We start from the raw sequence: 23,928 nt of genomic DNA, 5'->3' as shown, positions 1-23,928 counted from the left end.
CAGAGAATCCCAACTCATGTACATGAGCCTGAGTACCAAACGACACAAACCCAACCAAAGCCTTCTCAGGAAGCAATCCAATCGCCTGCTTAACCGCAGATTTAGCAAAATCCAATTCCTCTTCAATCATACAAGTATCAAGAACAAACACAAACACCGCCTGAGACGGAACCTCCCCATTCCTATGATCATGCGGAGGAGGAAGCGTGTATTCAACAGTAGTATACTGAGGATAAAGCTCACCAGGAAGATTAGTCTCAGAGATCACATGGTAATGAGGCGGGAACTGATTACGCTGGAAGCAAAAGGGACAGATCCAGAGCTTAGCGGTGAAATCGACTTGCGCGTATGCGTTTAACGCTGCGGAGCAGGTTCGGCAACGGAGAGGAGCGTAAGGAAGGGTAGGGATATCGGAATGTCGCCGGATCGGAGAAATGGAAGCGGCGAGTGGGATCACGCATTTGCTTGCTTCGGCTTTGGAACGTGGCCAGACGTTCCATGTCATACGAACTCCATCGATTCCTTCTAGATCTGTGTTCGCTGTCTCCGCCATTGTTGTAACTTCAGATAAGATCAGAGGATTTGAGTTCTTTGTCTTTTTTTTTGTTTTGTTTCTTTGACCAAAAAACTTAAAAATCTCAGCTCTAACGTTTTTTTTTTTGTTTTTTTATAGCAACTGAATAAACACTCTGATTTTTTTTTTTTCAGCAAAATTAGTTTTATTAATTATAAAATCTGTCAACATACAAAAGTTCCAACTAGGTGGATTGATACAAACAGAATAGAAATCATTATTTATGCATCCGAATTTTGCCAATAAATGTACAACTTCATTAGTTGAACGATGTGATTATGTAAAGGAAACTCATCTGAAATGTCTAGAATATCTGAGTAGGCTATAGATGGAGATGTCCATCAATGAACTATTGATAGCGTCGATCAACTATTGACAGCGTCGATCAAAACTTTACAGTCACCCTCAAAGCATACATTATCAAAACCTTGGTGTAATGTTTGTTGCATTGCGAATAATAAAGCTTCCGCTTCCGCTTCCAAAGGTGACTGTGCAACTCATGCTGATTCAAGACCAAAAGAATCTCGAATAACCCAACCTCCAACAGATTTATGTGAAACAGTAGAGAAACTAGCATCAAAGTTGCATTTTACAGAAGGATACTGAGGGCGTTTCCATTTGTGTTGAAATGTTTGTGATGATGTAGAGAGGACTCTTGTGTTATCACTTGTGGTGTTGATCCATTCCCAAACATCTCATTTGGCTTGGTTGCAGATTTGTTGAGGATCTTTAATAGCATTGTTAAAAACAAAGTTGTTACGCGATTTCCAAATACTCCATATAAGCGAGAAGGGTAATAGGTTCAGTTCCTGTGAACACAAATTATCATTGTACACCTCTAACAAAAGTGAGATGTTAGTTTCCGTTTCAATTATATGAAAGGCAGAGGGAAAAGGAATATTTACTGTAGTCCAAACTAATTGGGATGAAGGGCAGGTGAAGTGAGTGTGATTAATTGTCTCGTCTGATCCCTTACATCGTTGACAAATTTTCTCAATAGCTACACCACGAGTAGCGAGTCTTGTTGTTGTTCCCACCGACCGGGATAGAACATTCCAAAGAAAGTGTTTAATTTTATGTAGGATCTTCAACTTCCAAATCTTATTTTTTAGTTCTATGGAACCGTGTGGTACAAATGGAGCAGGAGCATTAGCCAAGGGGTCATGAGTGGCCCACCAGTATCCAGAGCGAACAGTATACTCACCTGATCTGTTATAATGCCAAATTAATTTATTTTCTTGGTGTGAGATGGGGATGTAGAGTTTGGTGAGGCCCTCTATGTCATCCAACATGATAGTTTCTTCAATAGCTTGCAAGTTCCATTCAGAGGTTTGTCCGTTATTTTGGATTAAATCCGATATCAGACCATTTGTAGTGTTGTTGATAGAGGAAACATGACAAGGAGTGATATGATTCTTGAGGCACTGATACCACTTGATATGATCCTCCCAAGGAATCGGCACCTTCGAGTTGGTAAATAGATACACCTTGACTGTAAAGACAATGAAGCCTCAAGAATAAGGATGGTGGAATGAATGGTCGCACAAGAGTTGCGGAAAGACTCTTGATATACCGGTTTGATCTTTCAGCCTCGCACCAAAAAGATCGGATCTCTCAGCCTCGCACCAAGGAGATCGGGGTTTTGACTATTGGAATCACACCAAGTAGTCGGTTTTGATTGTTGGAATCACACCAAGCAATCGGATTTGTTCACAAAGAACAGAAGAGAATCACTCTCAAAGAAAAGAAAAGGTTTTATAAAAAAATTGGATTGATTAGTTCTTTGCTCTTACATGAGTTTATATAGGATAAGAAAACTTGGTAACAAAGCCAAATATTATTCTTGAAACTAAAAAGAACAATAAAGATAGATAGTTGAATGAATATTCAACTCTTGAAGTTTGCATTTCCAAGGTGTCCTTCCCAAGGTGAGTTGAACTCCAATTTTCGTCACTTCTCTTTGACCACAAAATAAAATGATTATTTTAGGCTTTCTTGGACTTGAATTAGGCTCAAACTGGGCTGGAATTGATAAACATCATCCCCAATATCATTTTCCCATTCTCCCTTTGGCCATAAGCTCTTGAATTAGCCCATTAAGTAGTTCTTTGATGTTTTATCTCTTTGACTCCTTGATCTAACTTTCTGATGAGAAACAACATAGGTTGTATCATTTCTTCATCTTGGGATTAGTTGAAACAAACTCCTGGTTGCCAAACATAATTTTGGAATTTCTTAAACCAACTGGACCTAAAACTCATCAAGTTAAGAACTAGATTCACCTCCTTTGGAAAATGGGACGTAACTCTGTGGTTTTTTGGCCAAATCTTGTGTTCTTGAGCTTGTTGGAAACATAAGAGATCCATTGACATCCTCCTGTTGATTTCGTGTCGAAATTGATGCTGAGTTGGTCTTTGTAACACGATCTTTGGCTCAGACGTGAAACTGGAACTAGGACAGATCCACTGAGTTGAAATATCCATATCTTTCAAGTATGAACTGATTTTAACGTGCTTCCAATTCTCAGTAGTTCTAGGATGGATCAAAATTTCAAAACAGTTTTGTTCATAGCTTGAATACTTCTGGCTTGGTCGGAATCCTCCTTTGAATGCTCGTAGGTCTAAGTCGCGTAGCCATGAGTTCACCTGATTTTTAAAATGAATAACTCCTTCACCTAAACTCTGATTGTACTGATTTAACTTCGATATATTCTCTAGATGCGGTAAGAATGTATCCCAAATAGCAATTTGGCTTGAAGAGGTTATCTTTGACTTCGTTCGTGTTGAGTAAGACTCAAGTGTCGTCTTGGATGGTCTCATGATTATTTCAAGGAGGGTGTTCAGCGATAACATTATCCACGTTAACACGAATACTGGAACCATTTCCAACTATAAATCTAGATCCTTTTTTAAGTAACTGGAGACCTGTAAGTATTGACGACCACCCAAAAGATTGCAATTTCTTTGGTGTGGCATCAAGTATGGACTCATCTGGGAAATATCTTGCTTTCATTACCTTGGCAAACAAGGTGTTTGGATATCTGTTTAGCTAATAAGGAATCATTAAACTTTGCTAAGTCTCGGAAGCCTAGACCATCTTCTTTCTTTGAATATTGGAGTTGTTTCCAAGCTACCATGGTATACCATTCGTATTTGTGCTCTTCTTCCACCAAAACCTCCTTAAAATTGTCTCTAGTTCAGCAATTAGACCAAGGGGTAATTTAAAGCATGACATTGCATAAATAGGCATAGCTGCAGCCACTGATTTCAATATCACTTCTTTACCGGCTGGCGAAAGAAATTTAGCACTCTAGTTAGAAGTTCGTTGGCGTACACGTTCGACAATGTAATCAAACATTTCTTTCTTCTTCCTACCAAACTGTTCAGGAAGTCCAAGATATTTTTCCCCTCCTCCTTGATTTGATATCTGCAATATTCCTTTCATTGCGTTTTGACGGTGTCCATATACCCGAGAGACAAAGGTGATTAAAGATTTTGAGGTATTGATCTTCTGACCCGAATAATACTCGTATACATCAAAAGCATCTTTTAAAGCTTGACAGTTTCGATTATTTGCAAGACAAAAGAAAAGATTGTCATCAGCAAATTGTAAATGAGTTATGGTTGGAACACCATTACCGATTTTGATTCCTTGCAGGTGTCCAGATGAGACTTGAGATTTGATTAAGTGACTCAGAATATCAGCATACAGGATAAAAAGATAGGGTGACATGTCTAATTCCACGTTCCGGAAGTACCTTCCTTGTTGGAGTTCCATTAACTAAAACCGCATATTCAACTGATTTGACTGTGGCCATAATCCATTTAATCTATTTTGGTGAGAAACCAAAGAGATTCATGGTAGTCTCCAAGAAATCCCATTCGACTCTTTTATGGATAGCAGCTGCGATAGCATTTGGACCTGGTGTGTTTTGTGGACTAGTGATCGGACATATCTTCACTTCATACAAATACGAATGGTTCATAGCTTATTAAACCCATCGATCTCTCTCTCGCAGTTTCGTCAAGTTTTTTTTGTTGTACTCCGGTTTGTAGTTAGCCAGGTGTTTATTATGTAATTTTCCATTTCGTGGTTTTCTTATAAACATTGTCAATGTTTAAAGCTGTAATGTTATCCCCCAATTTATGTAATGTGATCCATGTCGGTTGCCTACGTTTCTTTTTTAATAATCTTTAATGAAGTGTCTTGAATATCATGTTTAATATAGCCATCCATTTATCTCTAATTTGAGTCTAAAAAAAATTCATATTAGTTGATTTAGTGATCTAGAATTATGTGTGAATTAGGAGGAACACAACAGATGGAGAGTTTTTGTTTCTCAAATCTTAAATTAAAAGCCTTATTCCGATCAGTTTACAAGCTTTTCCAAGTATCATGAGTAAAATATTATAGTGACTCACATGCAAATCATAGCAACCCTTGCTTTTAATCCACTATTAAATTAAAGGCTCTACAGATATTTCCCATGCAATGGCTCAATACATCCTCTAATAGTATCCAATATATACCTCAAGAATAGTTGGAATACATCTTTCAGTAACTTTATGACGTTTCATCCAACCCTTGGTTGGCTCTAAGAAATAAAATCACGAAAACAAAGAGACGACTTGGTTCGCTTGACTTGGTACGCTGTAATGTTCTCACCATTTTGTGTAATATGATCCATGTGTATGTATGTATCTTTGTTATAAATCTTTAACAAAGTGTCTTGAAAAACATAATTTAAAACTATATCTCATAGCCGTCTATCTCTAACTTAAGTCTAATAAAACTTTATTTTAGTTGATTCAATGCATTTATTTACATCATCTGTAATATGATATAGGAGGAATAAAACAGAGACTCTGTTTTTTTTTTTTTGAATAAAGAACCAAATAATGATCATTTTGAGAAATACGTACAGTTTCTCAAATCTTTTTAGAAACAGAGTAAGATAAATCCAAAAATTCATCCGCCTATTGAAGAAGATTTGGGAAAAATAAATCATTTACATGCAAGATTAAATCTTCAAGAATGAAGCCAAATTTTTGTGGTAAAAAAGCTTATCGAAAACATTGTTATTTTTCACAGGAGACTTACTAAGAAAGAAGACAAACCTTGACGAGTGGCTTGGCTCTTTCGGCACCTCATGAGTCATGATGACCTATTTAGTTATAAACCCATGACCCATCTCTCACGGCATCACAAGTTTGTCTCTTATTCTTTCTATCATTTACTTTGTGAGCTTCTTGTTTTTGGATTTTTGTATTTCTTTTTGTCTATGGTTATGAAACCGTGATTCCTTCATTGTTTTCGCTTGATGAATACATCTTCGAAGGGCCTATTGATTTCGGGGGAATGCATCTTCTTCGTTTAAGTGAAACAGAAGTAAGCAAAAAGTCTTAATGACTTGATGGTGAGAGGACATGTTTCCATTTTGGTTGGGATCTCTGCCATACTTAAAAGTTATTATGCTTTGATCAAATTCATTCTATGGTCCGGTCTATAAACCCTCTGCCTTAGGGCTTCCTATTTGTTGGATCATTGCCACATGACTATTTTGCCAATTGGACTGCAATGTCATTGGTGTGGAGTAGTTCTGACATCCCAGAGCCAAAGTTCGATTATATGAGGAATCCTAATTTCACTGTGTATGATTCGATCGATTAGGTGTACAAAGGATTAGATATGGATTTCGCTAAGATCTGTAAAGCTTTCAAAGCCATTCATTTTTCTGGCAACCAATTCTCCCGACATATCCTTGGATCCATTGGTTTATTGAGCAAACTACGTCTCGTCAACTTGCCAGGCAACATTCCACTTCCTTAGCAAGTATCACTAAGGGGGGTGTATTCAAAACAGAATTTGGGAGGATTTGTGATTTTTTTTTAAATCCCCTGTTATTCAACTAGTGATTTTAAAATCACATCTCAAATCCACTGTTATTGAATATGAAATTTGTTAAAAATCATTCAGAATCACTCATAATCCACTGTTATTCAATCAACAATTTGCAAAAATCATAACAAATCCACTGTTATTCAAAACCAAATTCTTTTTTTTTTTAGAAAAACATAATAGTGATTGTGTGAGACTTTGGGTACATTTTTGTAAAGGAAATGATCTCGACAGTTCTATTCCTGATGTAAGGGAGCTTAGATACAAAATCAAAGCCGTTCCACCATCTGCGAACCAAAATTGAGAGACAAAACAAAAATGCAATAGCTATAAGAAGATATATTGGAGATATTTGACGTGAATATTGAGAACTAGCTAGCGCGACTATACTTGGTGAGAGCTTTTAGCTCTTTGATGAAATGAAGCCGACAAAAGTTGAAGTTGAGCTTAGCAAACTCGAGGAGTGTCTCGTCATGGCCTTCTTCATTGTCGTAGAAAGTGATATATTGTCTAGCGACTAATATCTCTATGCTATGATATCGAGCTCTATACAATGCGTTTTCTACATGCTTTAAGAGATTGGAGCTTGTTCCTAATTGGTTTGTCAACGACTCCAAGTGTTACTGCGTAAAAGTCAACGCTTCGTCCATTATATCTTCACATAGTGTCCCGAGATGTGCTGCTTCGTACAGCTGTAGCATACCTCTAATATCCTTGACTAGACTTTCCTTAAACTTTCCATCTGTACCTTTGAATCTATCAAACACGTCTGTACCAGACCATATGTCATGTTATCTATATATGTTAATAAAGAAAGCTTATAAAACACGTTAACGTTGTTAATTTACCGCACGGCATTTTGTGTCCGTATAGTCTGAAAATTTCAAATATGATTGCGATTGTTTCCAAATCGTCTTCTTTCGAAATTAAACCGTCCAACTTTCCAAAAGCCTTGCGTAGAATCTCTTCGATTTCGCTCTCGAAATAATGAGCGGTACCGAGGCTGATAAGCAAATGGATGAGATGAATCCTCACCGTGTCACTGCTGTGAGGAGACATGAGCATGTCTCTTACTTTAGGCTTCATCACGGATTCAATTTCTTGCTTAAGTGCTTCAAATTCCTACATTAATATAGCTTAGTTAAAGAAATCTTTTTACAACAAGGCTTACCATGGGGATAAGGAGTGTACTTACAGAGTCAGCGACGGGGACATAGAGGAAGTGATCTCCCCAAAAAGATGGAGAAAAGGACGTCAATGGACGAGTATTTTCTAGATCGCCACTATTCTCAGCTTTAACACAGAACAGGCCGTGTTTTGTGGGTTTATTGGAGGAAAGAGTTTGGTTTTTGAGCAAATGGCGAGGAAAGAGAGAGAGGCTAGTCTTAAGACAGAGAGGGACGACGTTGTGAACACTAGGAAGAGCTTTAGGGCCAAAAGTCATGCTTGATGCTTCCATTTTTAGTCACCTGTTACTAAAAGATAGACACTGCTTTTTTTTGGTAGCTAGGATGTATACATTACTTTGCTGTCTTATCTCTACTATGTTTTAAATAGAACCGGAATATTGGGGAGAGGCTGAAACGTGCTCCGATTGGATCAAAGATAAAATATAATTCAGGGTTTGGTGGACATCGTGATTTATAATGTCATCTTAAAATAAAATGAAAATAATAATATTAGAAGTATACTTGAAATATATCAAAGCTTTAAATAAACAAACATGTGGTAGATGATGTATATATTAAAAGAGAGAAGATAACTTTATATAACAAATCGTTAAGGACAGCATGCTATATATGCATATACATATGTTTGAATCCGAACAAATCACAATTTATGAGCTTTTAGTTACGTTATCCGGACCGGTCCTGCCAGGCTGAAATTAAAAATGCGTTGAAGGATTTAAAATGAGCAAAACAACATGGATATATATAGCTAAGATAATTCTCACGCCAAATGATACCATTATTAAGAATTGGTCTATTTCTAGTTACTTCTCTTTCCTCATTTTTTATTTAAAAACTTGTTGATTTGAGCTACCCATATCGTATAATATTTATTTGAGATATCATTAATGAAAATGTCATACCATCAATGAGAAATTGTTTGAGCTATCAATTTTTTGTATAATAAAAGAGTGGTGAGATCTTTGAGCTATTCATGCGTATTGGTGTATTCGTCAGGACTATATATCCTTGCAGAAGACATCTATCGACCGTAAAATGTTGAGGCATCGCACAAAAACTGGGTGTGGCACATTGATCAAGAATTCTTCAATGACTATCTTATAGGTATTGCAAGCCATCTGAATCAATTCTTCTTCTTTATTGTAATACAGTGTTGCCACATCTCTTTCTGCTTCTTCTTTGTGAATACCCATGGAACTAATGATTAATTTACAAAACTATCTAACGTCCCATAACAAAGAAATTTGATTAATTAATAGTAATCTTGAGTCTTGATATATCATATATTGTCATTTGTTACAATACCTCGAAGCTGGCTATGTCATATACACACGTACGTTGAAGAAGACTATGTCATTCATTAAAAAAAAAAAAGGCACTGCTTACAAACTTTTGGGTTTTGACTTTTGAGTTAAACCAATTGTTCAATTGTCCATGGGCTTCCCATAATCATATTTGTTTTAAAGAACATACAAATGATCACACCATAATTGGTTCATAAGAAACAACACGAGGAGAGAAATTCAACTAGACGGACTTGTTAGGAAATTCAAATGCATAATTATGATCGATTGTGTCTTCCAGCAATGTAACTAGCAAGGGCCACCAGAGGAACCGCCTTATTTGGATCAAACCCTAGAAGCTGTTCCTCTGCTTCTTTGCTTAATTTCTCCGCAAGTTCCCTCGATCTCTCCAAACTAATCAACCTCGGATATGTAAGTTTGCCAGCAACAACGTCATTTCCGGCGCTCTTACCCAATTTATCAGTAGATTTCGTTACGTAAAGTATATCATCAACCACCTGAAACAACAGCCTAATACATCTCGCATACTTTCTTAGCTTTTTGATCTCGTCCTCTGTTCCACCTCCCAATATGGCTCCTACAACCGCCGCTGCCACCAACAAAGCAGCCGTTTTGTGGAGGTGGATGAACTCTAGACGCTCCAATCCAGCATCGTCTCGATTCAACCCTTCGCTACATAAATCGATCACTTGACCACCTACTAGCCCTTTTGTCCCTATGGCCTTTGCCAACTCAATAACCGCACGGACCTTCCTCTTAGGGGAAACAACCAACGCACTTGACAAAGCCGTCATGTGCTCAAACGCTAAAGCAAATAGTGCATCACCCGCCAAAACCGCCATGTCTTCTCCAAATACCTTGTTTTAAATCATCCATACGTTAACGTCAATGGATGATTCAACTATAACGATTTAATAATATACCTTGTGGTTGGTGGGCTTGCCTCGACGGAGGTCAGCATTGTCCATGCAAGGAAGGTCATCATGAACGAGAGAGCTCGTGTGGATCATCTCGACCGCGCAAGCAGTTGACATGGCAGTAGCCTCGTCGCCACCCACGAGCTCGCAGGCTGCAATGCAAAGTAGAGGCCTGACACGTTTTCCACCCGCTAGCAAAGAGTATCTGATCAGAGGTCAATTAAACCTATTGTGCACTCAACCACGATCCAGTGGTGTCGTTGTAACACTTTAGGGTCAGATCTACAGAGACCAAACAATGCACTATGAAATTGTTTAGACCGAATATAGCTAAGGCAAAAGAAAGATTGTATTCTAAATAACCGATTAAAAAGAGGAAAATAAATAAGAGTTTTTGCAATCAAAGAAGGATATTGGGCGTAGGGAATCAGTTAGGGGATACAACCGTAAATTTAGATGATAGATTGGGAAAGCATTAAAAACTGTTCCCGAACTCAAATCTCAATTATAAAGCTAACCTACTTCCGCAGCGTTAGCTAACTATGCAAAGAAATAACTAGACCCTAAACTTCCGTTTGAATCTAGCTAAACAAGCAAGCATTAAAGTCCAAGTTTTATTCGTTCACAAGGTGCCCCAACTTCAACTTCCGTTGGCTAGGGTCCACCTTGCTCACCTATGTTTCTTTCAAGTAACTCAACAACACTTTCAGTGCCACGATGAATTGAACCTAAGATCTTAATCTAGGTGATCAGTCTAGCTTAAGCAATAAGAACAACAATAGATGAAGAACAAATAGATCTATCCTAAATCTAGCAAACCTAAGTTCAGAGAATCATAAACCCCCTTTTGAAACCAGAAACCCAATAGTAAAACTACTTAGACATAGAAATAAAAGAACGGCAAAACAAGGATGAAGAAATCATAATTGAATTTCAAATAGAAGTAAAAGGGTTCAGAAATCTTCTCCAAAGAGATACAAAGGATTAGAGATCTTCTCCCAAGCTTACAAGTACTCAAAAGCTGCATAGATTAAAAGTTGTCTTCTTAGAGGTCGAGCCTCGTGCTTAAATAATAAAATAAAACCCTAAAAGTCGGTTTAAAACATAAAAGGAAAAGTTGCTTCGGGTACGGGATCGGTCAATCCCTAATGCGGATCAGCCGATCTCAGATGATTTTCTGCGTTTGCTCTATCTGCATGCTAGTCTGAACGGTCTTCAACCAACTTTAGCTCTAGATGCTTGTTTTCATTCCCAAAACACTCAGTTTCCTTCCAAAGTGACCTAGAACCTGTGGAGATTCACAAAAGACTAAAAAGACTTAAAAGGCACACATTGACTCAATAAAAGACTAAAAACAAATGTAAAAACTATGGTTAAAATCCTATAAAATACAGACACATCAATTCCCCCGGACTTGAATCTTTGCTTGTCCTCAAGCAAGAATAGACAAAAAACTCGGGAACAAAAAAAATGTTTGAAAGTGGAAACTCACATATTCTTAGAAACTTCTTCTTTGCACTCTTCATCACATCAAATTAAGAACTACTTTATGTACTCTGCCATGATTAGGATCAACACTCCCTACTCTGAACTCCACAACCTTAGAGAACCCTTAGTCTCCCCATCGTTGTCTCTCTACATCAGATTAATAAAAAGGTGCGGTCTTACCATGGGAGTATCGATCATTGAACTTTTTGACTCCTTCAACCGTTTATCGCCCAAGACCTCCTCATATGCTCCCTTTCCTCTCTCTTTTCTCACTTCCAAATGATTGATTTTTCCCTAATTTTCTAGGGTATCATTTTATTTTATTTTATCAATCCTTTGCTCTTTTTCTTTTGGGACAAGTTTCCATGAGTTCCGAAAGATGCACGGGCTTACGCACACCCCTTGGCTCACTTCTTTTATTACCTATATCCTTTTATTCCTTTCTTCGTCTTTTTTTTTTTTTTTTTTTTTTTTNTTTTTTTTTTTTTTTTTTTTACTGAGTACTGAAGGGAAGAGAGAGGGGAAGCATACTTTGCGAAGAGATGCATGTCTCGTGAGGCTTAAGGGAGGAGTCTTGTCTGATGTATACCAAGCCCCAAGGTAAGCAATTAAATCCGGTTAAGTATTGTCAAAGCTAGAGACAACTTTTGGTTCAACTTATTGTCCTCCTTGGCGAGTGTCTTTTGGGGCGTGTTGAACCTGCTCCTGTTCATTCCAAGCTTCATTCCAAAATCAGAAGTACAAAAGTAATCATAAGAGTGTTAGATCAAAGCAGAAATTCCTAGAAAAGCTCATAATTTCCAAGTTTTTTTATATATATATGAAGACTCGATAAAAACGACTCAAATGAAACAAAACCAAAAGGAAAAACAAACAAAGAAAACATAGTTAGCAACTTGGAGACACCCCACCCCGGACTTACTTCACACAGTCCCGGTGTGAAAATAAAGCCAAGAAAGGGAACCGCCGACAAAAAGAAAGGAAAAATAAAATCCTAGATAAAGAGAAAGGAGAACCCGTGATGAAACAGCAGTCTAATGAGAGGGCGAAGAGGTCGTGGAACGGTCAGAACAGAGAGGCTCAGTAGCTTCATCCTCATCGTCACAAGTAGCAGTGAAATCCGACGGTGGTGGTGCAAAACAGGAAGGAGCGAGTCCTTGAAGCCAAGTAGCCAGTCGAGTGAGCAGCATGTTGTTCTTCCTCTGAGTGTCGTAGACCCACCGTTCAAACTCAGAGTGAGGTTCTTGAATAGGTGGGGTAGCAACAAACTGACTGACAGCAAAAGGAGGTAATGGTGGGAAGGAGTGAGCACGGTGTGAGGACTTGGCAGCAGCTGCCGGCTGTGTACTGCATGGGGGCCTGCGGGAAGCATAGCCACTCTCCTCCATCCAGACGACTTCGTCAAGATCACACAGTGCTAACTCAGGAGGCTCAAAGGCAATGTTCTCCGTTTTGCGAAGTGAAGTGCAGGAGAGCATAGGAATCCGCATGTACCGAAATTTACCAGCTTTGTCCTGAAATCGGTAAACAAAATTCTGACGCACAAGAATCTCACTAGTGAACAGGAACTTAAGATCAAGGAGCTTCGTCTTCTGGATCGAAGTGGATGAAACAATTCCGCAATAGTCGATGATGGGGGTCACTAAAATACCGATGAGTATCCTCTTATTCTTTGCTTTAGCCATGTCTTTTCGGACCCGCTCAAACTCCTTAGAAAGTAAGAATCCAAAATTAACGTCATGAGTTTGATGGTGGACTGGAGAAGTCGGAGGATGCAGGAACCGACGAAGACTGTGAAAGAACATCCACAACTCATGTAGCTGCAATGTGCTAGTCTCAGCCCTAGCATAAATGGTGTTGCTCAGGAATTTAGCTGTGGTCCGAAGGACTGGGTTGCGAATGCGGGATTTCCTGGCTCCGCGTGAGACATAGTTTCCAGCTCCTATCAGGTTCCAAGCATCTGACCGGCTTTCGAGCTTGTCCATTTTGCATTGCCTGTGCCGAGGGAAACCAAAAACGTCACAATGGTCGAACATGGAGATGGTGTAGTGCTTCCTGCACAAAAAAGAAGCTGAGCGAACAATGCTCAGCCAACGAATCAGGACCAGGAGACAGATAAACCCTCACAGTTGCCAGAAACTCGCGTGCAAGCTTCTCATGTAAGTCCCATGCCTTCTCACAAAAAGAACCAAACCCCATGTTCTTAACCAATTCATCAAAATCCGCAAGTATGGCCATCTTCTCAAAAAGGTCTCGATCAGCAAACCTAGTTGGCTCCATCTTGCATTGACTCAGCAATTTCAACCACTTGGCGTCCTCATCATTCCAAACGCGGGTTGGTGGCTCGTCGGAAGGAGTTGCAGGTTCCTTACCACTGCGTCGTCGTTTAGGCATTTGCTGCAAAAGAAAAGAATTTCAAGATGTAAGATAATAGAATCAATTGAAACTTCTCCTAATCAGCCAACACAAGTTATAAACCTATTTCTAAATTCAAGCCACAACAGCCTAAATCTAGTTCCAAAACTTTCATAGACCTCAAATAGAGCTTAAATAGGTAGGAGGATTGAAAGAGTCATGGACAACCAAAAGTGAACCTTGAAATCGCCGAGAGTCGAACATAAGAATGGGCAAAAGAAGAACTTACCTTGGTTGACTTCGAGTCTAAAAGTGGGAATATGTAAAAGGTTCGATCCAAGTGGAGTGAATCCACACCTCAACAAATCAAAGAAAAATCGAGAGGAGACAGGTGGGTGTCGAAATCGGGGGCGGCGAGAGGGAAGGGAGGAAGAAGATGAAATTAGGTTGAAATATCTGGTAGTGGACACGGATCCGGTTTAGTCCGGTCCAATTTAAGTCCGATAACCAGATTAAACCGATTTCCTTCTCTTTTCTCTTTTTCCCTCGGATCACTTACCTGGATGGAGATTGACTGATCCAGAAATAGATTTGTCGATCCTTAATGGCTGGGGAACACTCTGCTTGTAAGAGATTCACGTCTTCTGCGCTTTGAATATGTCCCATGAAGACTCAATACGACTACTACCAGCGGGTAACTCCTAAAAGGAAATAAAACAAACCAAAAATCCTAAAAGAAACAAGAAAAGATAGGGGAAATGTATTGTAGCTCTGTTTCCACAACAAAAACTTCTGACAACAATGATAGATAAAAAATGATCGTATTGTTGAAGAAACTCTTCCAGTTAGATGGTAATCTTCTTGCATATTAATGAATTCAATACGATTATAAGTTAACTGTCATCAGTTGAAATCGAGTTTGATGGCATCTCTACCAGATAATTAAAAACCTCACGAGGGAAAATATTATATTATGCTGGATATTTCTTATATCTTTATAGCAGAGACGTTGTCACCAACTCATCCCAAATTTAACATGTCGCTAGTGATGTTTTTCCGAACAGCAATAATATTATATGAAAATAAAATTATTCAAAACCCTAGATCCCTAACTGAAACGGTGAAACCAATCGTTATTCTTAATCACATTATGTGATTCATATATATACAATATTTATAGAAAAATAGAATTCATTTTAATTGTCTCTTTCTAGCTAGCAACGAAATTAATCACTATAATAATAGATAAACCAGTCCAATGCTCTCTTATGATCTCATGCGCCACGAGGAACTCTGTAAACTGAAAGATCAAGAGAATATTGGTGTGAGATCAAAAGGGTGAGTTTAGTGGCACTTACTTCCGCAGTAAGACCCAGGGACCAATATATTGTTGCAAGCGTGAGAGAGTTTAGGAAGTTTATTTACGTCTTCCATGACTTTTGTGACACTCTGACATATACATTTCATTTTGTTATTTTGTATTTTTTGGCAACAAAATTTTGATGGAGAAACCCATGGGTACGAAGTCGAAGAGAATCACCGCAATAATTAAATCATCATAAATTTGTGTTGCAGTACACGCATTAATCTGGGATGATATTGATCTCGTCACAAACAATGTAACCTAGATTTTAACCCGCAGTATACTGTGTGTATATAATTTTTATTATTATTTATATTTTATGTTGTACTTGTTTGTTAAATATCATATGTTTTGTAAATAGAAAAATAATTAAATTTTCTGGCAGTTTGTATGGCTAAATGTTTATATTAATTTTTAACCCGCGATATATTTCATGACTATTTCTTTGTTATATTTAGTTTGTTTTGTTTAGTGTTTGAGATTCTATTTTGATTTTTAATTATTATAACAAAAAATAAGAGATCTAATACGTTATGGTTAAGGCATATTGTTCATAATGATTTAATTATCTTACACAATCTTAGCTAAATCAACTTGAATTTATATGTCAAATATTCTAATATTAATAGTGTTGAAAAATAATAAAATGAGGATTTAACCCGTGTTAACACAAATTTATTGATATTTTATTAATTCCAACATGTCCTCTTTATAACTCATCTACTATATAACCATATTGTAATAAATTTTTTTAATTTTACATATTCGTAATATTTTAAAATTTTATTAAGTTTATATATATTAATTATAATGTTTAAATAAATATGAATTGAAGTTCTTCTTACATTAAATAAATGTGAATTGAAATTCTTCTTACGTTAAGAATCAAAGCTCACAGGTATTGGAAAACAAAATGGGAATCAAATTGTTATTTTCTTTGTAAATGATTCAGAGATAGGATATTTTCAAAACACAATAGAAGGTATGGTTAAATAGATCATAGTTTCTGTTTTCATATTGATTATGTTGTAATTTTTTTAGTTGGAATGTAATGTAAAGTGTTTAGGAAACAAAATCTGCAGTAATATTAATTTTTAGAAATTTTTTTAGGGATTAACTTTGTAAATAAGTTTTTAAGTAAGTACAAATAAAAGGGTAAAACCCAAAATGTACTTCAAAAATGTATATATAGATATGAGCATATTGATGATGGTATAGGCCCTTGCCATTGTTGCTATGATTTTTTTCTTTTATACAAATTTTTCCTTGAAGTTTGCTTGTTTCTATATAAGTATATATATAGGAATATTGTAGACCCTAGTTAAGGAATTATCAATCCTATCTTAAAATAATTAGAAAGAAAAAGAAAATCTAGTCAAACAAGGTGATATTAATTATTCATTTACCATTTAATAAAGTAAGGAAATAAATAAATGACGATAATAAAAAATGATAGTAAAAAGGAGAAAAACCACAATATAGTGAAGTAACAAAAATGTTATTTATCTAACAAAAATTGAAGGGCAAAGTTAATTACTCCTTTCAATTAATGAAAATGTCATATATATATATATATATATATATATTATACAAATTGCTCATACTTGGTGAAGATGGTGTCTTCTCCTCAAGACTGGTTGGCCTTCAATACCTACCTCGAATATATCAAGATTGACAGAGAGGAGTTTTCTTCTTCCTCTTTATCTCTAATTTCACGAAATGCAAATGTAAGTGCGGATTCTTTTGCACGCCAAGCTGATTTTTCCTTCCAATTGGTTAATATAAGCTGATTTTTTGTTGTAAAAAAAAATCTGGAAAGCTATAAAATAAACACAATAAACACAAACACAAAAATTAAATGGAAATGAATTCATATGTAAATAAGCAATGAATATTATGTAGTTTCGTTTTTCTTTTGAAGTATGTAAATAAGCAATTAATATTATCCTGTACAATTTAATTCCGTTAAATGGTTAAAATTATCTTGCAGTTAACAGTAATGTACTTTTTATCCTTATATATATATATATATATATATATATATATATATCTTTTTGAGCTATGTTTTTTTATTTTATTTTGTTAATTTTCAGTAATGTAAGTAAGCATTTATATGTTTCTACTTTCTTGTACTTTTTGGGTTATATGGTTTTATCTGGTAATTCGCAATTAATAATAATAATTCATCTTTGAGCTAGTTTTATTTATATTCTTCATTTTAATTTTCTCTTTAAATGTTAAGATCTTAATGACTTTATCATATTTGTTTTTTTCTTTACGTTTACATTTGTCAGATTTGATATTGAACCCTAATGTGTTTATATATTGTAATAGAAGATAATACTAGAAGGTAATCGGTTGTGTATTCCAATCAAAGACGTATAGTATATATACAAGAAGAGTTGCCTAAAAGTGATAAGACCATATCATAGTAAATCTAGGGATATAGAATATTAACATATATCCTAATTTAATACCCCCTCACGTTTGATGGTACGTAATCCGTAACACCTAACGTGGACAATAGTCATTGACATGTCGGTCCCGAGAGAGCTTTGGTCGGAAGATCAATAATCAGATAATATGTTCGGTTGTAATGAACTTGTCAAGAACGGCATCCCGGACCTGATGACCATCAGATTTAATATGCTTCGTCCATTTGGTGGACTTCCCAGTTCTTAGAAGCAGCAACACCAAGAAGATAACGAACGGTTGTCATTTCTGCAACAAGAGCAAAAGTTTCTTTAAAATCAGTCCCCTCTTTTTGAAGACTTCCCATGGGGACTAGACGAGCCTTATGACGTTCCAAAGTGCCATCGGAGTTAAATTTCAATTTTTCGACCCATTTACTATTGATTGCTTTCTTCCCATGAGGTAAATCAGTAATATCCCAAGTATGGTTTGCCTCAAGAGCATCAATCTCTCTCCTCATAGCCTCGCACCACTCTTTGATTAAGACAACATCTTTAAAATGTGTTGGCTCCGTGCTATCAAGAATGGCTGCCATGTAGGCAATATAATTGGCCAAAAAACCCACGTCAGATAAATAAATGGAAATAAAATAAAGAATCTCATCAGAGAGCGTAGACGAGGAAGTTGAGTCGGAGAAACCCGGAGCAAGAACGTGAGAGGAAGAGTGTACAGGCGGAATAATATAGTCTTTTAGGAGAACTGACGGGATCTTTTTGGGATGTCCCTTGCCCAATAACTCGGGTAAACCAGGTGAGGAAACCTCATCAGTGTCAGGTAAAGGAGGCTTCTGAACCGGTGAAGTAGTAGAAGGAGAGACAGGCGTGACATGCTCTGCCTATGGTGTAGAAGTTGTAGAAATAGACGCCGGAGACATCTCATTAGTGACGATCGTAGCAGGCGGCATCGGAACCTCAATAAACTGTGTAGGAGTAGAAGAAACAACCTCTACAGAGGCGGTAGGAACTGGCAAAAACCAATCATCGTCAACAAGAGTAGGCGACACAGAAGGAGATATGACCGTCTGTTTGTCAAAGTATGGAAACACGTCTTCAAGGAACCGAACATCCCGGCTGGTGAAAAATTGTTCTATTTCAAGGTCTACCATAGGGGTAAACCACAAAACACACATTTACGACTTCGAACCCCAAATTTATCTTTGTCACGAGATCGAGTGTAAGCATAGCAAAGACATCCAAAAGTACGAAGCATGGTATATGACAGATGTTGCCCAAATAGAACTTTATATGGTGATTTGCCCTTCAATATTGAAGACGGTGTCCGGTTGATCAAATGTGTAGGGGTGAGTGCATTTTTTCACCTATATTAATGTCTACTGGTAATATATACACAAACGCTTTAACAATTTAAATTGATTTTGTGAGTAATTCAAATGTTAACAGATATTAATCAACTGTTACAAATGCTGACTCAGGTGACGTGTATGACGAGGTGGCTATTTTGCTTCGTAAAGCGACGTTATTTTGTGTTTGAGATTTAAAAAAAAAATGGTAAGATATGTAAGGGCATTATTAATGGGAGAACTTTTTTTTGTGTTCTTAGATTAAATATATAGTGAAAATAATGTTAGATCAGTTGTTAAGATCATAGGTAAAAAAATGGGAGAACTAATTATGGTGTTCTTAGAATAAAGATATAGTGAAATAATATTCATAAACATTTTACAAATTATAAAAACTTATAAGATAACATTTAAATTGCTTACTTATATAAAAGCAATTGTATACTTATAAATTAATATAATATTCATAAACATTTTACAAATTATAAAAACTTATAAAATAACATTTAAATTGCTTACTTATATAAAAGCAATTGTATACTTATAAATTAATATAATATTCTTAAACATTTTACAAATTATAAAAACTTATAAAATAACATTTAAATTGCTTACTTATATAAAAGCAATTGTATACTTATAAATTAATATAATATTCTTAAACATATTACAATTATAAAAACTTATAAATTAACATTTAAATTGCATACTTATATAAATGAAATATTTTCTTTTTTTTTTCCAAAAAATCTCGTCCAATCACATGAAGCCACGTCAAATAAAAACTGGACTTAAATCAGTTCTACATAAAGAACTAAAAAAAGTGTTCTAAGCCACTATTCATTATTTTTCTATTTTTTTGGGCTTAGAACACCAAAGGTGTTCTCCCATTAATGATGGCCTAAGAGAAAATCCATTAGACATATTCCATAGAAAATCAGAAGAATAAAAAAAATGAGAAAAATGTGGAGAGATAAGAAAAAGTGTCTCTGCCCAAAACTATTAAGACATCAAATCTACAACTGTCTTGATTTTATTGGTTGNATAGTGAAATAATATTCATAAACATTTTACAAATTATAAAAACTTATAAAATAACATTTAAATTGCTTACTTATATAAAAACAATTGTATACTTATAAATTAATATAATATTCTTAAACATATTACAATTATAAAAACTTATAAATTAACATTTAAATTGCATACTTATATAAATGAAATATTTTCTTTTTTTTTTCCAAAAAATCTCGTCCAATCACATGAAGCCACGTCAAATAAAAACTGGACTTAAATCAGTTCTACATAAAGAACTAAAAAAAGTGTTCTAAGCCACTATTCATTATTTTTCTATTTTTTTGGGCTTAGAACACCAAAGGTGTTCTCCCATTAATGATGGCCTAAGAGAAAATCCATTAGACATATTCCATAGAAAATCAGAAGAATAAAAAAAATGAGAAAAATGTGGAGAGATAAGAAAAAGTGTCTCTGCCCAAAACTATTAAGACATCAAATCTACAACTGTCTTGATTTTATTGGTTGGATAAATTAAAAAATAATTAAATAATTAAATTAAATTAAAATATTATTAATTAATTCTTTTGACATACAATGGGATTGCCCTAAGAATTAAACCATCTACCTATGTGTAACATCTTTAACCGCACAGGCGCAAACTATACCAGTTGAGCCATGATATAACATTTTTAACCATACACAGTACCAATAGAACCATCTACAAAAGATCTTTCTCTCCTAATGTTATTTGAATCAACAAGAAAACATTACGAATCTTAATAAACTCAATTCACATTGATTAAGTTTACATTTTTCGAAGACTTATTTTCTCAGTATATCTGAAACCGTCATTTGAAATTAAGGAAGTCAAGGGTGCATTAAACATAGGTTTGACCCATTCACAAATCCCTCTAACTTCAATTATTAAACAGAGGTAGTTAATATGGTCAGTAATTAATGTTTTCATTTTTTAGACTTTATGAAACTTTATGGTTGGTTTTCGTTATATAAAATGTCATCTTAAATATTATATTTATATATCTGATTTTAATTGACTCTTTTCGTTTCTACTAAAGAAAATATCGTCAAAAGCAAGCAAATATTCACGAAATTAGACAAGAAAACAGTGTCACAAAATCATTAGGGTCATGTAAATCATGTATGTAATACAAAAATGAACACCAGAACTAATCTATATTAATATTTTTATAGTACATTTTAGAGAGTAGCCTTTTTATTAGTAAGTATTTACAAACAAATGCCATTTATTTCAAAAATAAATTAAAACTTTCATTAAGGATAAATGGAATAGATAAATGCTTATATATGTATCTAAACAACCCTTAACTAATTCAATGGGCCTTCCTATGTAATTTTTTTTTATATATAAACAAAAATATAAATGACCACAACATAATTGGTTCATAAGAAATTCAAACAACACAACACGAGGAAAGAGATTCAACGAAACAGACTTTTTTGGACATTTAGACACATTTATGATCAGTTATTCAGTTGTGTCTTCCAGCAATGTAACTAGCAAGAGCCACCAGAGGAGCCACCTTATTCGAATCGAACTCTAGAAGCTGCTCCTCTGCTTCTTTCCTAAATTTCTGCGCAAGTTCCCTCGATTTCTCCAAACCAATCAACCTCGGATATGTAAGTTTGCCAGCAATAACGTCTTTCCCGGCGCTCTTGCCCAGTTCATCAGTAGATTTCGTACGTCAAGTATATCATCAACCACCTGAAACAACAGTTCAATACATCTCGCACACCTTCTTAGCTTTTCGTTCTCTTCTTCTGTTCCACCTCCCAATATGGCTCCTACAACCACTGGTTCCTCCAACAAAGCGGCCGTTTTGTGAAGGTGGATGAATTCTAGACGCTCGAATCCCACATCGTCTGGATCCAACCCTTCGCTACATAAGTCGATCACTTGCCCAGCCACTAGCCCTTTTGTCCCTATAGCCTCTGCCAGCTCAATAACCGCACGGATCTTCCTTTCAGGGGAAACAACCAACGCACTTGACAAGGCCGTCATGTGCTCAAACGCTAAAGCAAATAGTACATCACCCGCCAAAACCGCCATGTCTTCTCCAAATACCTTGTTTTAAATCATCCATACGTTAACGTCAATGGATGATTCAACTCTAACGATTTAACAATATACCTTGTGGTTGGTGGGCTTGCCTCGGCGGAGGTCAGCATTGTCCATGCAGGGAAGGTCATCATGAACGAGAGAGCTCGTGTGGATCATCTCGACCGCGCAAGCGGCTGACATGGCAGTAGCCTCGTCGCCACCCACGAGCTCGCAGGCTGCAATGCAAAGTAAAGGCCTGACACGTTTGCCACCCGCTAGCAAAGAGTACCGCACCGCCTCTTGGATTGTGAGGGGTTTCAAAAGTGGTACGGAAACGTCGAGAGCGGCACTTACGAATCATATATGACTTAAAGTCAAAGGAAGAGTGGGATCATTGCCTTTTCCCTCTAGTGGAGTCATGTGTTTGTCGACTTGTGAGGTGAGAGCAGAAGAGAGGGCTAAAACAGTGCGTTTTTGGAGATTGTTTACTAGGATATGGAGTTGTATCTTCTTACTCTGGATTGGATGAAGAAGAAGGATGAGCTGAGATGAATATAAGTAGTCATCGCTGATCCAATAGTAATTGTATTTGGCTTTTAAGAGGATGTGGAAGTCTTTAATAGGTACTCTCTCTTTCTAATTATAAAAAGAAAAAGTTGTTTAAAAAAGATAGATTTTTTATTAGTTATAATTATAAATGATGATTTATAAATTTTAAAAATATAAATCTAATGTTATTGCCTTATAATTGTAACAAATTATAAATCATTAATATTGATGTATTTGTATTTTATAGTCAACTTTTAATCTTAATATAAATGATTTTTATATTAGGGAATATATTGGATTTGGAAACATGATTCGGATGTACGTCTTCACTATTATCAGAAAAGATATGGTGATAGTTTCTTTTTTAGAAAGCCAGAAACCAATACTTTTATGACATATTATAGTCACACACACTCACACACAAACGTTACATTCTAGACAAACCTAAGAATTTTGGTTTGCTGAAAATCTCTGTATATTTTTAATATACTCTGTTTTTAAAATCACTGTTTATATAGAAGAACTCCATAATATATTTGATTTGTTGGAACTTATTTTTGATAAAATGATAATGTTCATCGGGATGACAATTTTAAAAATAAGTTCATCGGAATGACAATTTTCTGGTGATAATGTTCATCGGAATGACAATTTTCGGCATGATGGAATCACCATGCCATCACTACACGAAACCTTGAAATAAAATTAGGGGCAAAACTGACTATTAACTTTGAGTTAGAGACAAATGTTGATGTGAGCGCCAGTCGTCTCGCGGTACGGACAGAAAGTCGCGTCTGCGGGTCGCTTAGCTTAGGTGCTACTTTCCTCGGGCAAAACTTTGGAGAATGGTTGTAGAGGTTAAACAAACGGTGGAAATGAGGTTTGGTGAAGAACAAACGAGGGAAACGCGAGATGGGACGATGGTTGCGACTTCGAGCGTACGGACGGTCCAATGTGGTGGCGATATAGAACGGACGTCGAGAAAGGGAAGCGGCTAACGAACCAAGGGATGGTTTTGCTAGGAGGAATGGAAGCGAGGGTGGATTGAATGACGACACACGAGTGTTGGTTCTACTCGCGATATGGTCGGCTAGGCGATTACGAACCCGGTTCGTGAATCGGCTAGAGTTTCTCGATAGTTAGTCCCGGACTAGATCTAAAGAGAGAAATGAGACAAGAGGCAAAGATTCACTCTTTGAGAAAACTAATTTCATTCAAGTCTGCCTTTTACAATAAAGAGAAAGGTTTAAATAGTATGAAAGTTTAGAGGGAGCCTAGGACACGCGGACTCGCTATCGTCCGCACACGTTTGCCCTTGACGTGTTTCCTTTGATGGAGAACACGTCGCCCTCTAAGTAGTTTAAACAGAACCACAAACACGTCACACAACTCTAACGTTCAAAAGAAAGTTCTAGACAAGT

At 36.2% G+C, this 23,928-nt stretch overlaps 3 protein-coding genes and 2 pseudogenes across 3 annotated transcripts; all 5 read right to left on the bottom strand.

Annotated features, from left to right (window-relative positions):
* Positions 1-637, bottom strand: part of LOC104706569 — a 6,657-nt pseudogene extending 6,020 nt beyond the window's left edge.
* On the bottom strand, positions 6,671-7,977 carry LOC104706566 (terpenoid synthase 25-like). The gene is made up of 3 exons (XM_010422763.2): positions 7,668-7,977; positions 7,321-7,594; positions 6,671-7,241 (listed from the first exon to the last, which is right to left on the bottom strand). The coding sequence occupies exons 1-3, from the start codon at positions 7,929-7,931 to the stop codon at positions 7,093-7,095; spliced, it is 687 nt and encodes a 228-aa protein (XP_010421065.1). The 5' UTR covers positions 7,932-7,977; the 3' UTR covers positions 6,671-7,092.
* LOC104709286 (geranylgeranyl pyrophosphate synthase 11, chloroplastic-like) lies at positions 9,224-11,446 on the bottom strand. The gene is made up of 3 exons (XM_010425926.1): positions 11,439-11,446; positions 9,890-10,088; positions 9,224-9,823 (listed from the first exon to the last, which is right to left on the bottom strand). The coding sequence occupies exons 1-3, from the start codon at positions 11,444-11,446 to the stop codon at positions 9,224-9,226; spliced, it is 807 nt and encodes a 268-aa protein (XP_010424228.1).
* On the bottom strand, positions 15,001-16,318 carry LOC104706565. Its single transcript, XM_010422762.1, is given in 5 exon segments — positions 15,001-15,026; positions 15,085-15,255; positions 15,258-15,281; positions 15,284-15,351; positions 16,284-16,318. Coding segments are annotated over 5 exon segments (324 nt in total).
* LOC104706564 lies at positions 21,390-22,524 on the bottom strand (annotated as a pseudogene).

The sequence above is a fragment of the Camelina sativa genome, chromosome 8 (assembly GCF_000633955.1).
Source record: "Camelina sativa cultivar DH55 chromosome 8, Cs, whole genome shotgun sequence".
NCBI lineage: Eukaryota > Viridiplantae > Streptophyta > Magnoliopsida > Brassicales > Brassicaceae > Camelina > Camelina sativa.
Note: the sequence above shows the minus strand (reverse complement) of the source record. Positions and strands in the feature narration are given on the sequence as shown.